The sequence below is a fragment of the Enoplosus armatus genome, chromosome 4 (genome assembly GCF_043641665.1).
Source record: "Enoplosus armatus isolate fEnoArm2 chromosome 4, fEnoArm2.hap1, whole genome shotgun sequence".
Lineage (NCBI taxonomy): Eukaryota > Metazoa > Chordata > Actinopteri > Centrarchiformes > Enoplosidae > Enoplosus > Enoplosus armatus.
In genome coordinates, this window is record NC_092183.1 from 2,034,249 (window position 1) to 2,052,380 (window position 18,132).

An 18,132-nucleotide genomic window follows, 5' to 3' on the forward strand; every position below is an offset into this window, starting at 1 on the left:
AAAATGAAAACAATCTGTTGGTGTGGAGTCAGACAGACCAGCTGACCAGACCTCTGTAGCCGGCTGGAGGCTCCAGGCTACATTATCCGTTACTAGCATAACACACCTGAAAGCTCTGTTGGTGGTTGAGTTGCATTGTGGGTAATGTAGGCGCCAGGTTTTGATAAGGAAGAGAAATGTGTGGAATAAAAAAGACAATATCTCTGTTTCTGCTGCATCGATTTTGATCTTTTTGACTGTCATAGAGGTTCAATGCTAAACTGGTGAACTTTGAACAGATGTTTGATTGATTTCAACTGTTAGCATTAAGCTTTTTTCTACAGACATCATGTGCTCTGTATTTTTATGGGACTTTGGGAGCTTCAGTTGTCTTGGGGAGGGGGTTCACTATCATCATTATCATTATTATTATTATTTATTTCCCCACTGTCTCTCCAAATACAGTGATTTCTAATTTTTCAAATACATTTAAAGAGTAAGTATATGGATTGAGAAAATTCTACTTCTTAGGCTTAAATTTAAAAGTTTTGGATATACATGGTCTTCTTTTACTTACGAGAACCAAAAAATGTAATGAAATTAAGGGGGGGGGCGAAAAGAATCACCTTCCTTTAATTCACAGGTGTGCATTGGGTGTGTTGTGCTTGACACAAACTAAATTAGTTTCTCCTCGCTAGAAGGATTTAAACTGAGTTGTATTGTGTTTTGTGGCTGGCTGGTTGTAATACTCTTATAATAATCCTATAATATTCCCATATAGCGGCTGCCTGTACATGCTGTGTCACGGTGGTTATGGTGTCATAATATTTAATGTTTTCCTCCTGAAAGTTAATATTGGGCTTCTTGGTCTTTATAAAGTCAGGTGGGAGAAACGCGCACAGCCTTCATCATCTGTTTTGAGTTGGCGGGCACGTGGCAGAGAAAGGGTTAAGAGTCACATGGTCGCGGTCGGTATTATCAGCCCCGGGCTGTGAAAAAAGAGAAAGAGTGTATGTGGAGGAAAAAAAAAACCTTTGGAGAACAAAGAAATCAGAGTCTATTTAAAGAGAAGTCGCCCCGGATTCTGCAGCCGTGTGACTCCCGGCACTGCGCACCGCACACAGCTGCGCCAAACCCAGCCTGCCTGTGCACCACCACGGCTCCCGACGGCGGCGAGGATGCGGACTTCTCTGGTCGTGTGCTGCTGCGTCTTTGCGCTGCAATGCCTCCCGAGCACGCTTTGTCTTCCAGTGCGGGGATCCAGCAGGTACAAAGTGGCGCCGGTGAGTTGGAGGACGCTTGTGTTTTTTTCCCTCTTTAACAAAGTCGAAACAAAAGTAAAAAAGAAAAGTTTCTTCTGCAGAAATGTGGACTCTTTGTGATGTTTTGGCGCAGAATGAGTCGCTTCGGTTGAACCTGTTGCATGCATGGGGATGATTTAGTCTTTTGCATTTTAAAGGAATCTGCTGTGTTGACTTTGGTTCTCCCCCACCCCCTAAACACACACACACACACACACACACACACACACACACTCATGCACAGTATTTTGCAGTTGATTATTACTTTTAGGTTCAATAAACACTTTTCTGCTTCTACAAGTGCCCCCTACCCCCTTTCACACACGCGCACGTGCACGCCCTGTCCTCGGCATCATCAGGACCGACGACACTTAATGTTGTAATTAAGAAAATGGCCATGTTACGCGCGCACAGGGGCTCACCTGTCACTGTAATCAGCCCGGAAGCTGCTCTTACTTTGAAGAAATGACTATCATCACTATTTATTTTTTGTCTGCTCAGCAGCACCGCGAGCACTCATGACTCTGCAGCCAGACCTGGCGCGTGCTCCTCTCCGTGCGTGCAGGATGACAGCAGAGTGTTTTGGTTGTGAGAGCAGCCAGGTCTGATCTCTGGGGAGGAGGGGGGGGGGGGGGAATAAAGGTTGCTGAGTTGCCCTGTCTGCAGGGCAGGAAGCAGTAATAACAGCTCTTAAAGGCATTTTGTCAACAACACCATAAAAGAGAGGGGTCCCTCCATATGGACCCGTCATGACGGCGTCCAGTCACGTGTTTAGGTGGTTTTTCTCACTTATGTTCATGTTTAGAGTCGTTTATTAGTGTCATCTTGGTCTGCTGCTGTTTGCAACATCTGACCACACGCTGCCACTCTACTTCTTCTTAATATGCTCTCGTGTTGTCATTATATTTACAGCAGCCTCCTCATGGCGCTTCCTTTGTTTATGTCCCCTCTTCTGCTGTTTTCTACGTCCTGGAGAAAACACGTAACCTTTGTTTGCACAGAGGAGGCTGCTTCAGCACGCGTGCCTTTCATAGGAATGTCCTGTTTACAGGTACTCAGAGAAATAAGTCATTTATCAAAACAAACAAGCAGCTCAGATAAGCAGTTGCAGGGAAGACGGTGGCGGTTTCAGAGAAGGGTTTAAGTGTTTAGATTGTTTCAGACTGACGGTAAATAATTGTTGTTACGTTTCTGAAGCAGCTTTACAGGAATAGAGACCACGAGCTCGGCACATCTGTCAGTCAGGGACGAACAGCCCACCTTATCAAGAGAAACGCAGCGCTGTTCTCATCTTCAGTACAGAACCTTGAAGGTGAACAATAACCTGAAAGTCTCAAAGGTCTGGTCACAGCAGGCGGTGCCACAGCAGCGTTCATGTACCTGACCTCGCATCACGGGTGGTGCCAGACGCCAGACAGCTAGCTCTGTAGCTAACAGAACGAGGCCTCGTCACTTATTCAAGAGGTCTTTTTTGTGTGTCAGTGGAGGAAGCTCATATAGAAGCAGATAACAGGCGATGATCCATTCATCGTCGACTCCACAGAGGTCAGAATGTTTGCAGGTGGTCGTTGCTGTTGTTCAAACTTTTAAGGTCAAACGTGACGAGAAACACGTGGATTTCCTTTGTACCCGCGAGCGACGCAGATGATGATTTGTACATAAATGTTGGCCTTTTTAAAAAGGGATCCGACTGCACAGTATCAGCACCGTGACGGGAACACACGACAGGTGTGTAGCGTGTCAGAGTGATGCTTCTCGACAGGTGTATCTGAATATCTGACGTTATAGACGTTAAAGATTAACGTGTAAACTTTTAATGTAAGCATTTTATTTTTTAAGATGCTGGACTTCGACCTGTTACAAAGATACAACTGTAAACATGGAAAAGAGACAGAGGAATGATGTTGGTGCTGTCAGGTGGCACCTCCCCTCTGATTACCTTTGTACACAAGTCCTGTAAAATGCCGAGCTGTGATTGGTCAGGATCCATTCTTTCGGCAGAGCAATGATTTACGACTCTGGACCCCCACACGGGCTCGCAAGATTCATTTGAGCTGTCGAGAAAAAGAAAACAGAATTCTGCAGATTTCTGCTGCACAAAGTTATGCTTATTTTTTCACTTGTAAATTACTGGATCATTTTACTCTCTGAAAATGTTTATGATGAAACCAGGAAAAAGCTCTCTTTGGACTGGTCCCAACTGGTAGACATATGCAAGTGGTGAGGAGGGGTAGATTCATTGTAAAGAGCCAAAACAGTTGTGACTAAACCGACACAGTGGCTAGAAAAACATCATCAAGACTGATCTGATATCCATCAGTTAACGTGCTTTGAGATCTCGTGCTTCCTTTGTGCTGATTCTTTAGTATCCACATGTGTTTTTGCATACCTGAAATACTTTTCCCCAGTTTAATTCTCAGTAATCAGAAGTCAGTTCTGACATGTCTTTGTCGACAGTGTGATTTACTGTTGAGTTGAAAACCAGGTCCCTACACATGAAAAATGACTCTTTTCTAGCAACACTTTATCAGAAGTATGTTGCACCTGCGATGACAGCTTGTTATGTCTGCTGGTCATTTCACTGGAAAGTCTAATCTAGTTTTGTCAATTTGCTCCCCTGTTGTTGATAAAGGAGTGAGTGATTGCACAGGCCTGGACAGGCCTCAGAGTCTGTGGCATTCAGGGCAGCGGGATCCACAAAGTGCCTGTTTTCTCTCCGGAGTGCAGAGGCGGGGCTAACAGCTAACTGTTTGGATGTTGCTTTTGTCAATAAAACCTGAGTCCCTTGGTTTTCCTTTTTGTTTTGCCCCATCACGTCGATGTCTTCGGGCGAAGCGATTGGTCAGGGAACCGTGAGAGCAAAGGTGACATCAGAGCCGGCCCGGGTTCCCATCGAGTAGATCTAGGTCACAGCTGCGAGTGGCCGATGAGACACAACAGGGGGGGATGCAGTTAAAAGGCACATGCACCCCTCCTTCATAAAGTTAATCAGATGCTTTTGTTGGTTAGCGGGAGGAGCTCTCAGCCTCGCTGAATCCTTCACTAACAAGGTAAGAGGGGCGGCATCAAACCTCGGCGTCGTGTTCGAGTATTTACGGTTCAGCTGAGTGAATGAACTCTGTCAGGACTGGCTGAGTTTGTCAGGATGGTGTTGGGACTTGAATTTATTAAAGTGCACATGACTGAGTGTCTGCATGGCAGAGAGCTCCAGTTTGCACCTTCATTCATTTCACAATGCTAATTAGTTTCTGTCAACTGGTTTGGAGCGAATAAACGAGGCTCGCTGCAAGAGTTTCATCAGAAGTTACAGGCGACACTTTACACATGGCTGTAATCCGCCCGTAAACAGAGTGGAAGAAGCAGACGCGTTTCCATATCCCATTCAGCGCTTTTTCTACAAAGGCAAATAGCACCTCAAGCGAGCGTGAAATTGTTTTTGAGCAACTGAAGAGGTTTTATTGAATTTTGTCGTTTCCATCCAGAGTTTCTAATGCGATACTTCAAAATGTGCATAAAAATAAGTTTATGGAAACTCAACTACTGATAGACTTTTTAAACACCGATGGGACTTAAACTTACTGCTTATTCATTTATTCTGTGGTTTTAAAACTCACTTGTCTCTGAAGCGGCCACCTGAGTCCAACTCCACCAAATCAAATAACGTCAAAAAACAGCAAAGATGCCAACAAAAAAGTCTTAAATAAAAGATAAAGACAGCATGATTTGCCTGGTAACTATTACTCTCCTGGGGGTGATGATGATTATTAATGAGACCACATTAATAATCATCATCATCATCATCAGTAAGTCCTCCTGCAGCCAGACGGACAGAAGATCTGCAAGTCTGAGGTCTCAGCGGAAGAGTTTGTTCTGCCAGCGAAGATAAGAGATTTAAGCAGATGCCCAGATGGTTTATATCACCTTCCACTGCCGGGTGTTTCTGACTCTCAGATGATGTATTGGATTAGGAGAGTAAGAAGGAAGATAACGAGGTATTTGTTGATGAAAAACCCCTCCTATCTGGCATTATAAATCCTCTCTCACTGTAAGCAACCCTTTGTCTCTGTTTTTTCAATGAGAGCACACCCTTCAAATTGAAACCTTATCTGTGTCTTCGTGTAAATACTCACTTATGACTTACTTCCTATCATCCGGATTCACAGGTTCAGACAGTTTCTTTTGGACAGTTAGATATCATGTTGACGAAAGCTTCTTGTTTTTATGCTACGAGGCAGAATCTCGTAAGAAGCGAAAGCAGCATCACCTGCAGCTTCTTTGAAACAGTCCATGAAAATACTTGCATTTTGCTTGAAACATAAACACCCTCAGATTCTTCTTTCTCAGCTCTCACCAGTCTCTGACGTTCAGTGAATTTCAGGAGGAATTTTTCAATCAACTTTTGTAATTTCCTTTTTGGCCCACTTTCCCTCGAAACCTTTCTTTTCTACCTCTGCTGCAGTTATAGCTTTCCTATTGCCCTCATTCGAAACACATGTTGTGTGGATGCAATTCATTCTGGTCTGTTGATGCTGACGTTAGTGTACAAATTGGTCTCTGTGCCTTTTTTTTTTTTTAATGGAATCGCCACAGAATGATTGTTGGACTTGGAATTGAAATGGAATTGTTAAAACTCTGTACTCTCCATAATAAACATGTATATTGTGCTGCAGTTAACAAGACGTTTAAAGGATAAGGCTGGCGCTACTCTGTATTTTTCTTATAGTCAACAAATCCCATGAAAAGACCAAAAATCTATACTTTCTGACTTTCCTACTCTGTGTCACTCGGCCCCAAGTCCACTGGTTCCTACTGAAGACGTAATTCTTTTCAGAAAGGCTCAGAAAATAGTACATTTGGTGGGGACTATTTTCAGTGGCGGATGAATCCACATGTGGCGCTCTAGTGAGTATCTGGGACAGCAGGACGGTGTGTGTGTGTGTGTGTGAGTCAAAATGAACTACAGTGTGTGTGTTTATGGTGATGAAGGAACATGTCAGCCATTGATGTGTTTTTAATAGTAGTTTTTAGAATAAGTAGCAGTAGCACAGTGCGAAAGTAAAGACTACAACAAGTTGGTAACAAGTCGGTCTGTTAGCAGTAAAATGTTGTAGTGTTGAAGTACAGTAGAGTGGATGCACCTAATTGCTGGTATTTAATTGAGGGTCTCTCTCCTCACATGAAGACGTAGTTTGGTTGAAAGTGGACTTGAAGTTGGACTCAAAGGTCAAACGTTTCTTGGACAAACCAACAGTGAAAATGTCCTGACTGCCCGCTGGCTCCCTGCAGGTTCTTGGTCGTGTTGGGGGTGACGGTAGTGGGCTTGTTGTTGGACTGGAGACACTCTTCAGACCCTCCGTGTACAGACATGTTTCCCTGTGCTCTCTGAATACCACTGTCAGATCCCCTTCACCGCTGCTCGCAGATCCAGTCATCACTGTAACCAGAAGCTAGATATGTCCATACTTGTAATGGACGCCCCCCTCCCACTCCACCGCCGCCACCACCATCACACATGTTCACCAGCACGAAGAAGCATCTACGACGCCTTCAGGCTCTTTGGGACGTTTACGTCTCACCACCGACTTCTTGCATTCTCGGCAGAAAGTGACAGACTAATTGTCCCGAGGGTGTTTTTTTTTTTTTTCTGAAACGTCGTCACACCGTCTCCTGACAGGACTTCCATTGTCTGCTCTGAGATTACACATGAACACGCCAGCATGGACACAAAACGTCTGTCTCAGCAGCTGAGTCACTGGTGTGGGATCACCCGCTCCAAGTTGCAAAGCAAACCTTTAGCTTTACAATTTAAAACCCTTGGAGACGCAGTGAGAAGTTATTGCCATTAATCGAGCATTTCCTCAAACATGTCCTCAAACATGGCCAGATGGGTTTCAACTGTACATACTTTACTTTGAAATGAGAATAGAGGGCTGAAATGTTCAACCCACGTCCAGGTTAGATTCTGTTCCACTTAGCTTTCGACTGTGACTTTCTATATTCTCAGATAAATGAGAATCTACTACTGTTCAGAGAGAGAAAAACCTGCAATATTTCTAATGGCCAGCAGGGGGCGACTCCACTAGTTGCAAAAGGAAGTCAGATTGTATAGAAGTCTATGAGAAAATGACCCTTTTCACACTTGATTTATGACCTCAGTAAACATTTTCCTTGTGAGTTCATGGTCTCAGTCACTAGTTTCAAGTCTTCTTCAATACAGCATAATGTTCTTTTTGTAAATTAAAATCGGCTGTTAATTTTTTCATTAAGTATATTTACAAGCTAACTTTCTTAGCAGCTGCTTTGCACGGCGTAGCCAGGAGCCAGGTGCAGTCAGGTTGCAGGTGCAGGTGGGCGGGCATAGTGTCCTCTGGTTGTCGGATCCTCAGCTCCACCCTCTCGTCCAAATATGGTCACTTCTGGCTCCAAAAGAACAAGATGTCAACGGCCAAAATGCCAAACTTGAGGCTTCAAAACAGTAGTCCACAAACCAGTGGGGGACGCCATGTTGGCTATGTCCACTTCTATTATTCAGTCTATGGTTGGGAACCAAAGATGTCAGTTTATTGATCAAAACTGATAAAAAAAAAACATACCAGATATTCGAGATGGAGCTAATGTTGCTCTTGTTTGGGTTTGACCTTGAACTTTGATGTGAAACCTGTTGGGAATCAGGCACATTTAGGGTTTTACTTGGCTGTGGGGTCAGACGGGTCAAACAATCCATTTGACACACAGGCGGGTGGGGGGGGGGGGGGGTGTTCAGTCCTTCAACTGCACATTTTGGGTTTTTTCATCTCCCTCTTTGAAATGACAGGCAGCTCCGTCTCCACCCTCCACTTAGAATTAGCTAAAGTTTTACGACCCTGAAAGCCGACACTCCCTTTACCTCACCTCACTGATTGGGATCAGGCAGCGGGCAGCTAAAGTCTAAACTGTCTCGTTTGGGGACAGAGGTCGGCTTGTGACCAGGAGATTTACAGATCAAATCCTGGTCCTCAACAAAGACCACAGAGGCCGTTGAACACAGGGCTTAGCTGTGGGCAGGACGCTGTCCTCACCAGCAAAACGACAGCATCTGTCTTTTGTTCAAACACATGAAATGAGTTTATATGGTCCTGACAACAACCAAGGCTGGAACGCCAACTGGGCAAACTGGGTAACTGCTTCAGGAACCCAGATCCTGAGGGGCCCCCAAAGCCCCAGGTCCACTGCATGTACACTGGTTATGATAACTTGATAAATTGCACATTTTAAACAAAAGTCACAGGATACACTGGATACGCTGCATGCTGGTTACACTGGGCTTAATGGGAACTTGGGGGCCAGTAGGGGTCATTGCCCAGGGGGCCACCTAACAGGTTAAACCAGCCGAGACAAGGACCTCTTGTGGCCATGTGAACAATAACTTTTGTCTGTCAGGAGCAGGTGGAGGAGCTCGGGCGGATCCATTGTTCACGTCCTGTCTCCTACCAGCAGTCAGTGTTGGTTCCTTTAAACTGGGACCACAAACTCTAAAAGGCACCTTGTGGATCCTGCAGGTCTAACAAACATGTTGCATTTCCTTCCTAATAAAACATTTGCAAATATTTTGAAACCACCATTGTTTACATCCACGTTTGATAGCTAGCACTCTTCTTCTCTCTCGACTTTGCTTATGTCTCTGCACAGTTATGTAGTTATGTTTCCCAACAGTTTCATGTGAACAGCCTTTAGATTGATATGTTTCAGACCTGCTTTACACTTTGATAAGGCTTTTGTTGTCTATCTGATGTTTTTGTTGTCGGGAGGGCAGATAACAGAGACCTCAGATCAGACAAAAGAAACAGTTTCTCTGGGGTGGGGGGGTGGGGGGGCTTTAAAAGCCACAGTTTCTTTAATTCATTCAAAACAACACTAACAAGCCATTTAAAGAAAACTGTACGACATGAGCAGAAACTTCCCCCCTAATGTGAGTAAGTGCTTTGTGCAACAAAATAAGCAGAAAAATCTCCTTTAAACAAAGTGAAGCACAGGAGGTGGAGGGTTGTGTGTGTGTGGAGTGGGGGGGGGGGGGGGGGGGGGGCTCAGGGAGGTGTGTACTGTTTGTTCTGTGATCCAGACCCATCAGTCACTGTGTTTCTGCAGTCTGGAGCACATTCCATGAATCCTGCTGGGTTTTGTTCCCCTTAACTTACAACAACGACACGGTCGGAGTCCCGCGGGGGCCGAGCGAGGCCGGCTCGTTTAAACACCGACATGAACGCGACTTCATTCAGACCAGCTTTTATTTGTTTTATTCTATGTTTTATGGATGAGTGTAGATCAGGGTTGGGCTTTTGATGGAGGATTTGTTAGATTGATTTCAGTTTAATAAGACTTACAGGTGATGTTTGGGCTCCGGCTGAAAAGCCTCTGTAACATTTAATCCATCAGACTCATTATAAACGAGTTGATGGATAGTTGTGTCCTCCCTCTTTGTGTTGGAATATTATCATATTCGTTCAATAATTTAGCCTTTTGTACAATCTACGATCAACAAATCCTGAAACATGCCATCATTTTTTTAATCCTCCGATTTTAATAAAGTGGTGCCTCAGCTGCACACGGCATGTTGTCATGCTAACAACCCAACATGTCACGTGTTAACATGCTACCTGCATTAACAAGTTCATATTTCCATGCTGTTAGGCAGAAAAACAGTGTGTCGTGAATTTAAAAGTAATATCGTTTATGTAGTATTTTTATTTTTAACACCGTGGTCAAGCAAAATGAATGAACATTGAATCTGCTGTTTTTTAGGCAGCAGAGATTACAGTTTTCTCTTTTTGTGGTTTTAACGTCGAAGCCTGGACGTCTTTTTACCTTTAAGCCGTGAATGAGTGAGTTAGTGGGAACCCGCTCCGTCCCGACTCATGGATGTTGTAATATTTGAGAAAATGACAGAAAGTCAAAGGTCAGAGTCCTGGTGGCCCTGCAATCCTTCTCTCTTATGTAAGAAAGAAGTTGTGGGAAGATTCATAGGATCTGATGAGAGAGCTAATTAGTGTCATCTCTGCACACACAATATATCGATAGCGTCTTTTCCCACAGGTTTTTCTGAGCAGCAGCGGAAAAGGAAATGCACGTAATTGCGTGATAGGAGGAGAACTCCCAAACGCTGCCTGTAAGTGAAGCACTGCGGATGATGTGGTTTGGTTTCTGAGGCGGAGGAGCGAGTCAGATGAGGAGGTGCAGATGGGACGGCTCTCCTCTGTAATTTGCTTCTGTGGAAATGAGCAGAGCCATTTCCTCTGGATCTGGTAGGGGGGCGGGGGGGGTATAAACAATAATGGGACACCCTGGGACCGACGGTCTCCTAAACTGGGGCAAACTACGTCGCTCGGTGACCTGATTATGAGTGTGTGCTGTCATTAACAAATGAATTCAGAGTGATGCTGATTCGTGTCCAGCTCTGAGATCACGTCTCTCTCGGCTCTTTCTCTTGGTTTCTTTCTTCTTCGTCCACTTCTTCTTTTTCTTCTTCTCCCTTTTCCTTTTCTAATTTCCTTCCTTCTGACTCTTCATCATTTTTTTGGTACTTGTTCCTCTTTCCTTTTCTGATTTTTATCTTTTATTTTGCTCTAAATCTTTTTAGATTTTTTCACAAACCTTGTGGTTTTAAAAAATGTCGCCTGAAACATGAATGATTTTCTTATATGTTTCATACTCGACGATTAGACGACACAGAATACCATATTTTTTAATTATTGTAATGACTCTTCCACTGAAACCAGCCTGCACTCACTCATGAACGCCGTTGTTGTTCCAGGTCTCTGAAAAGTTCCCCGACCTGAAGAAGAGGGGGAAGGTTCCTCACGGTCAGGACTTAGTGAAGGAGACGAGTTTGCTGACCAACACCTCTAACACGTGGAACCGGCCCCGCTGTGGCGTACCGGACTACCCCGCCCAGAAGGAGATGCATTATCGTGGGCGACACCGCCAGAGACGGTTCGTCCTGTACGGAGGACGTCTGGAGAAGACCGACCTCACCTACAGGTACAGATCCACGTAGCTCCAGACCCACATACTCACTTCTGAAGTCAGAATCAGAATCAGAATCAGAAATAAGGTCTCTGTTATCAGAACCGGAACAATCGAGTAGGTGACCTTTAGCGGAGACTTTTATTTATTTTATCATTTCAAGAGTGAAATGTCAAGCTCAACTTTAAAAACATGGATGAAAAATCCTAAAAGTGCTCAGAATAACTGTAAACTTCTATAATAAAACTGTTTGATTTGGTCGAAAGCTCCAGAACATGAGAGAAAGCTCTGTTTTAAGAGACAAAGCTGTAAAAAGCCGCCGTACGTTAGCTGCTGAACATAGTGGAGCATCTAGCAGCTAAAGAGACAGATATTCCACTCAGGAGGTGGAGGAGACCAAAAACAGAGACAATACTGGACTGACAGTCATCAGGTGACACAAACACGACTCCACATTGATTATAATGTTGCTCTGGAACTGCTGGATGTGGAAATTAGCAACTGTTTGCAAACAAGCAGCCAAAAAAAAAACCCCAGTTATTTCAGGTTTGAAGAATGTCTTTGTCTTTTACGAGATAGCACCTTGCTAAAGTTCATGGAGGACAAAGTGACGACTGTATTGCAGGCAGGATCAGACCGTAGACACATTGAATGATGAACTCAAGGAAAAAGCCTGTAAAATGTGTGGGCCTAGTATAGCACTTAGAAAGTGAAGTCTTGAAGTAATGATTGCTTTTCTTTCATCTGAGGCCTCGGCACCAGCGAGCGTCTGGCAGTCCTCTGCTGGCTGCTGCCTCTCTGTCTGTGTCTCCTGGGGTCCCTTTCATTGTACTCATTCTTTAACACAACTCTATATTAAGACAGAGAGAAAGACGGGGAGCCGGCGTTGTTTCAATAGCAGCACCGGCCACAGACTAATAAGATTCTGCTGGATCAGACCAATAAACCTGACGGAGTGATGTGGTTAACCAGGACCACGACAAGTCAAACTATACTTCTGTATGACCTAACAGGGCCACCGTCCTTCGAAATGACTATGAATATAGGCGTTGGAAGAGTGAAGCCACCCTAATGAGTCCTGTGTTTGCCTTTTATTTAGAATCAGCCGGCGAACAAAAACTCCACCACCGACCCGATCGACCACAGAGAACACCTTTAAAACAACCATTGGATTTATTAACATTAAGACGTAGCAAGACGCTAAATCAGCCAACACAAAAATCCCAAAAGACCAGCCGTCCCCGCACCAGAAGCCTGTCCCTTCTGGTTCTGGCACACAGGGTCCTTCTCAGGCCAGGTGCACCTCATTGAAGAGTCATGATGTAGCACACCTGGGCAGAGCTGGAGAGAAACAGGGAACCACATACAGCCGTTAACATACTCACGTAAACGCAAATGCACGATTTCATTTTTTAAAAATGAAACTATATATTTGTGAGGTGTTTTTAAAGATTAACGTCTTCAGAAGGAACCAATGGGCTGAGAGCTGAGAGCCTCAGGCAGGAAGTCAGACAGTATTCAGAGATGAATCTAGATTAATGCCTGTATTATCCTTTAATAAAACCTGGGTGTAGTAACCTATTTGAAGCTCAGCAATGTGGGTCATAAATATTTCCTCTTTAATCTACTTTAATCTCTCTTCTTCCTCATTTGGACAGAGGGTGTCGTATGCTGTAAGGCCCCTTGAGGCAGATTTGTGATAGTGGGTCGTATGAATACAATTGACTTGACCTACAGGGTATTTGCAAAAAGTGATAAGCTCAAGGATTTCAACCTGAGTGAACTTTGAACTCTGCACTGAGGAAAGTCCCTTTGTGTTAACTTAAGACACTCTGCACTCATATTTGCACCGCTGCAGTCTGTTTGCACAAGTACACTTTAAATTTATGATCAAACAGAAATGATTGATCTGTCCGTTTTTACAGAACAGAGAGTGGATACTCACTTCTCTACTCACCTGAGTTTAAATGAGCTCCACCTGCAGTTTATACTTTATGTAAACAAAAGAGACAGTGGTATTTTTATTGCAAGTGTTTCTCCAAATTAAGACCACATTTCCCCTCAAACCCTGCTGCTTCGAGTCCTTCTTGACCCTCCTTTACATGAGAAAAGACCAGAGCTGATGACGGCCAGTATAACTTCTTGACGGCCTGTTTCTTCCTGTTTTGTGCCATAAAATGACGCAGCAGATTTGATCTAAGCCAGTAGACACACCAGAGACAGCTTTCTGTAAATTATATATCTCAACTCCACTTAATTGATGCAGAAAAGAACTACTTTAACTTTATACCTTCACACTAATAAAGCCTGTAAGTGCAGGAGGACCAGCTGGTCGTTATTCAGGTAATCAGGATACTTTAATAAACAATAAACAATAAATAAACGGCTTATATCCAAAACAGCTTGAGGTTAAAGGAAGTTTAGCATTTTGGTAAATTCACCAATTTGTTTGCTTTCATTGAAAATCAACATCAGTCTGAGCGTTAAGCACAGAGTCAGGTGTTTAGCCTAGCTTAGCATAAATGGTACATGACCGTACAGACATGAGTTGTATCTTCTCACCTGACTCTCTGCCAGAAAGCCAATATATGTATTTCCAAAGCTGCTGCTTTAATATCAGGATTACCTTTGTTACCTTTCTGCAAGTTCTGACTCTCATGATCCAAAGTCTATTTAACAAGCGATTATGTTGTTACCTCACATCTATAGTATCTGTATAATTCATATAATTTATGAGGCGTTTGTGTCCCGTTGGTAAGATGAGGAGCTTTCTCTTGTTATCACACTGGGTGGTGTTTTTTTTAGAGAGCCTGAGGGCGTCAGTAACAGCACACCTCCCCGCTGACGAGACGACTGCACATATCAGATTAAAGGGAGGCCTGCCAGGCCGGTGGTCCCTCTCTGCTGCTATACATCCTGTGTGCATCATTATGTGTTTGACACCTGCGTCGGTGTCCCGCAGGATCGTCCGCTTTCCCTGGCAGATGGGCGAGGAGAAAGTTCGACGCGTCTTTCGGGAAGCGCTGAAAATCTGGAGTGACGTCACCCCGCTCACCTTCACCGAGGTCCACAGCGGGAAGGCCGACATCCGCATCGACTTCACAAGGTGGGAGGACTGAGACAAAAAGCACCTGTAGTTCAAAAGGTGCTTCATATGCAGATTAACAAAGACAGATGTTGTTGAAAGAAGAGAATACTAATATTTTTATCCGTGCTGGCAGCCTCTTGATCCAGACTGAAATATCTCAACATCTATTGAAAGGATTGTCATGAAATGTGGCTCAGACGTTCATGTTCCTCTGAGGATGAACTGTAAGAACTTTGGTGATCCTCTGACTTTGTCCAACACATTTCCATTGGCCTCATGCTCTCTGTTTAGTGCTAATGTTAACACGCTAACACGCGAAGCTATGATGGTGAACATTACACCTGAATCACCGTGAGCATGTTAGCATAATGCTGTTAGCACTCTCACAACAAATATAAAACAAGACTAAGTGGAAACACACAACCACGTCCCGACTACTGTACCCTGTCCACAATGACAAAAATGTCAACATGCTGGTGGTACTAGATACAGACAGACAGAGAGACAGACGGACAGAGAGACAGAGAGACAGACAGAGAGACTGACTGACAGACAGAGAGACATACAGAGGGACAGACAGAGGGACAGACAGAGAGACAGACAGACAGAGGGACAGACAGACAGACAGAGAGACAGACAGACAGAGGGACAGACAGAGAGACAGACAGACAGAGAGACTGACAGACAGACAGACAGAGAGACTGACAGACAGACAGACAGACTGACAGACAGACAGAGAGACTGACAGACAGAGAGACAGACAGAGGGACAGGCAGAGAGACAGACAGACAGAGGGACAGACTGACAGACAGACAGACAGAGAGACAGAGACAGACAGACAGACTGACAGAGAGACTGACAGACAGAGAGACTGACAGACAGACAGACAGACAGACAGACTGACAGAGAGACAGAGAGACAGACTGACAGAGAGACAGACAGACAGAGGGACAGACAGAGAGACAGACAGAGAGACTGACAGACAGACAGACAGACAGACTGACAGAGAGACAGAGAGACACATACAGAGACAGACAGAGAGACAGACAGACAGAAGGACAGACTGACAGACAGACAGAGAGACTGACTGACAGACAGAGAGACTGACAGACAGAGAGACTGACAGACAGACAGAGAGACTGACAGACAGACAGAGGGACAGACAGAGAGACTGACAGACAGACAGACTGACAGAGAGACAGACAGACAGACAGACAGAGGGACAGACAGACTGACAGACAGACAGACAGACTGACAGAGAGACTGACAGACAGACAGACGGACGTGTCCATCTTTAGAGCCACACAGCTACGTGGTCTAACACTGTGTAGATATTGTTGGCTAAAAGAAATTAAAACGTAAACGAGGCTGGCGCTGCCACTAACGATCACTGTCATTGTCAACAGCTGATTGTTTTCTGGATCAATAGATTCGTCATTTTGTCTATAAAATGTCAGAAAAAGTCCCGTCACAATGGAACGAATTAAAGTCATTTTTGCTTATTCAGTTATTAAAATAGTTGCAGATTAATTTTCTGTTGAGCAACTAATCAATGGATGTAAATGAACTAAATGGAACATTTGATAAAAACTTTCGGATCGTAAGTACGATGTTGTTGATTTCTCACCGCTCACTTTTCACCAGCCTCCATCCAACATGCACATCACAGCGTCCAATCAACAGCGTGTGTGTTGACAGCAGTTATGTTGTTTTGACTGTAGCAGCTCTTTATGGTTTCACGCCTTAATGAACTCCTTTGTTTTTGTGGATTTGGTGGAAGTCCCGTCTCTTCACCACGAGCGAGGACGAGCACGCCACTCAACAGACGGCACGGAGCGAAACATTTAAGATCTATTCACGAGTTCAGACCAGAAAAACATGTTTGTTACAAAGAGCTGCAGAGAGCCAGAAAGATAGAAACACGAGATAGTAGAGCAAGAAAAGACAAGCAGATTACAAACTGCAGAGTTTCATGAGGGATCTGTGTCATCCCTGAAGTGACTTCATTCTCTTTCCTGGAGGTTGGTTTGTTTATTCCTGCAGAGATTTCATGTTTTTCCCCTTTTGAATCATAGTTTTGATTCCAGCTTTGTTGTTCGTCGTGTCACAACAATGTTTGTTTACCCTGCAGCACGAATTTACCTCGGAAATGGTCTAATTATGACAAAAATAAGGATTCGTACATCGTATTACTGCGTGTTGTATTGTGATTAAGAATAAGGAAAACTGGAAATATGGTGAAAAGAGGGAAATCTTAGAAGCTGAAAAATAAAATGAGCTAGTCACAGATTAATATCAGAGTCAATTAAGTTGTAATTTATTTTATCAACTGATTAGGTTTAAAAATTATAATGTTTTCTTGATTTCTACCGACTGATGGGAGGTCAAAGTAAAAGTATTATTATATTATAATCAGTCAGATTAGGCAAATGATTACATTTTTTAAGCAAAATTGACAAAAAATCTCTGATTCCAGTTTCTAAAATATGAATATTTGCTTGTTTTCTTTACATTTCTATGATAATAAACTGAATAACTTTGGGTGGTTGGACAAAATAAACATTTCAACTCTGGTAAATTATGACGGGAAACTCTCAACTATTTGAGACTTGCTGTTGACATTGTTTTGATTTATGAAGTTGTTTTAAGCCTTCGGAGTCTTTTTTTATGTTCATCAGAGTGTTTGATTTACGGTCCTGTAGGTACTGGCACGGAGACAACCTCCCCTTCGACGGCCCGGGTGGGATTCTCGCTCACGCCTTCTTCCCCAAAACACACCGACAGGGAGACATCCACTTCGACTACGACGAGTCGTGGACGCTCGGAAACCACATGGGTGAGTGTTCGTCTGAGAGGGTGCAGACTGGCTTTATATTGCTTTTATTAGAACATGAAGACTAAAAAATAAATATAATAAAACAGACCAGGCCATCAGAGGCAATACATACCATCACACATAATAAGGATGATTTACTTTCTCTGTATATATATATGTCTGTTTTCGCCTCGACGTAAAAGTATAATCCCAAAAGGATAATATTAAATTATCTTATTTCTCATTTATCTGGTTTTACTTTTACTGTATAATTGTAGTACTGTCTCTTGTGTCCTTCGTTAAAGCACTATACCAGTAAAGTTATTATTATTAATATTAGTATTATTACTCACACACATGCAAAACAACAACTCCAGAAGTGAGTCATCTTCTTCCTCTTGGACACACCTGTTGAAATTCAAGTCCTGAGAACTAATAGAAATAAAATCTAATAAAAAGAGGTGAAGGTGTTAAATTAATGCCACTTCAAGTCCATTACAGTTTCTTAAAGTGCTCAACAGGAATTCAAATTGACAAATGTCCGTAATGCTCACAGTCACTCCTTCCTTTACTCAGAAAATGCAGGAAAGAAGGAGGAAATAAATCAAATAATAACAGGATAAAATTGAATAACTGTTAGAGTCTCAAAGACTTTAAATTTAAGAAGACATTTGTCCTGAGCTTTCAGTTCGGTCGCTATATTCATTAAATATATTAGATTATCGTCAACCTGTAAAACAAGTATTGACTTTATTCAACTGGATGTGAAAGTAATCTCACCGGTGGAGCTAGCGGTCAGCTCAGGGACGAGACACATCAGGTTTTATCAGGACATGGAAACATGTCGGCTAACTGAGAGCAGACGTGAGTCAGCGGGGAGAGGAAGCTGTGAGGAACTTCTTCATGACTCTTTTAGCTGCTGCAAGCACGTCAAAACAAACACCTACAAC

The 18,132-nt window shown here is 43.4% G+C and overlaps 1 protein-coding gene and 1 long non-coding RNA gene across 2 annotated transcripts in view; one reads left to right on the forward strand and one right to left on the reverse strand.

Moving 5' to 3' along the window:
* The first annotated feature begins 1,149 nt into the window (after positions 1 to 1,149).
* Positions 1,150 to 18,132, forward strand: part of LOC139284731 (stromelysin-3-like) — a 29,068-nt gene continuing 12,085 nt past the window's right edge. Inside the window, 4 exon segments of the mRNA XM_070905090.1 lie at positions 1,150 to 1,262; positions 11,068 to 11,294; positions 14,242 to 14,385; positions 17,070 to 17,207. Of these exon segments, the coding sequence (XP_070761191.1) occupies positions 1,158 to 1,262; positions 11,068 to 11,294; positions 14,242 to 14,385; positions 17,070 to 17,207 (614 nt within the window). The 5' untranslated portion in view covers positions 1,150 to 1,157.
* Positions 12,454 to 16,173, reverse strand: LOC139283902 (uncharacterized). Its single transcript, XR_011597328.1, has 3 exons — positions 15,995 to 16,173; positions 14,223 to 14,394; positions 12,454 to 12,620 (listed from the first exon to the last, which is right to left on the reverse strand). It is a non-coding gene; the product is annotated as an uncharacterized lncRNA (long non-coding RNA).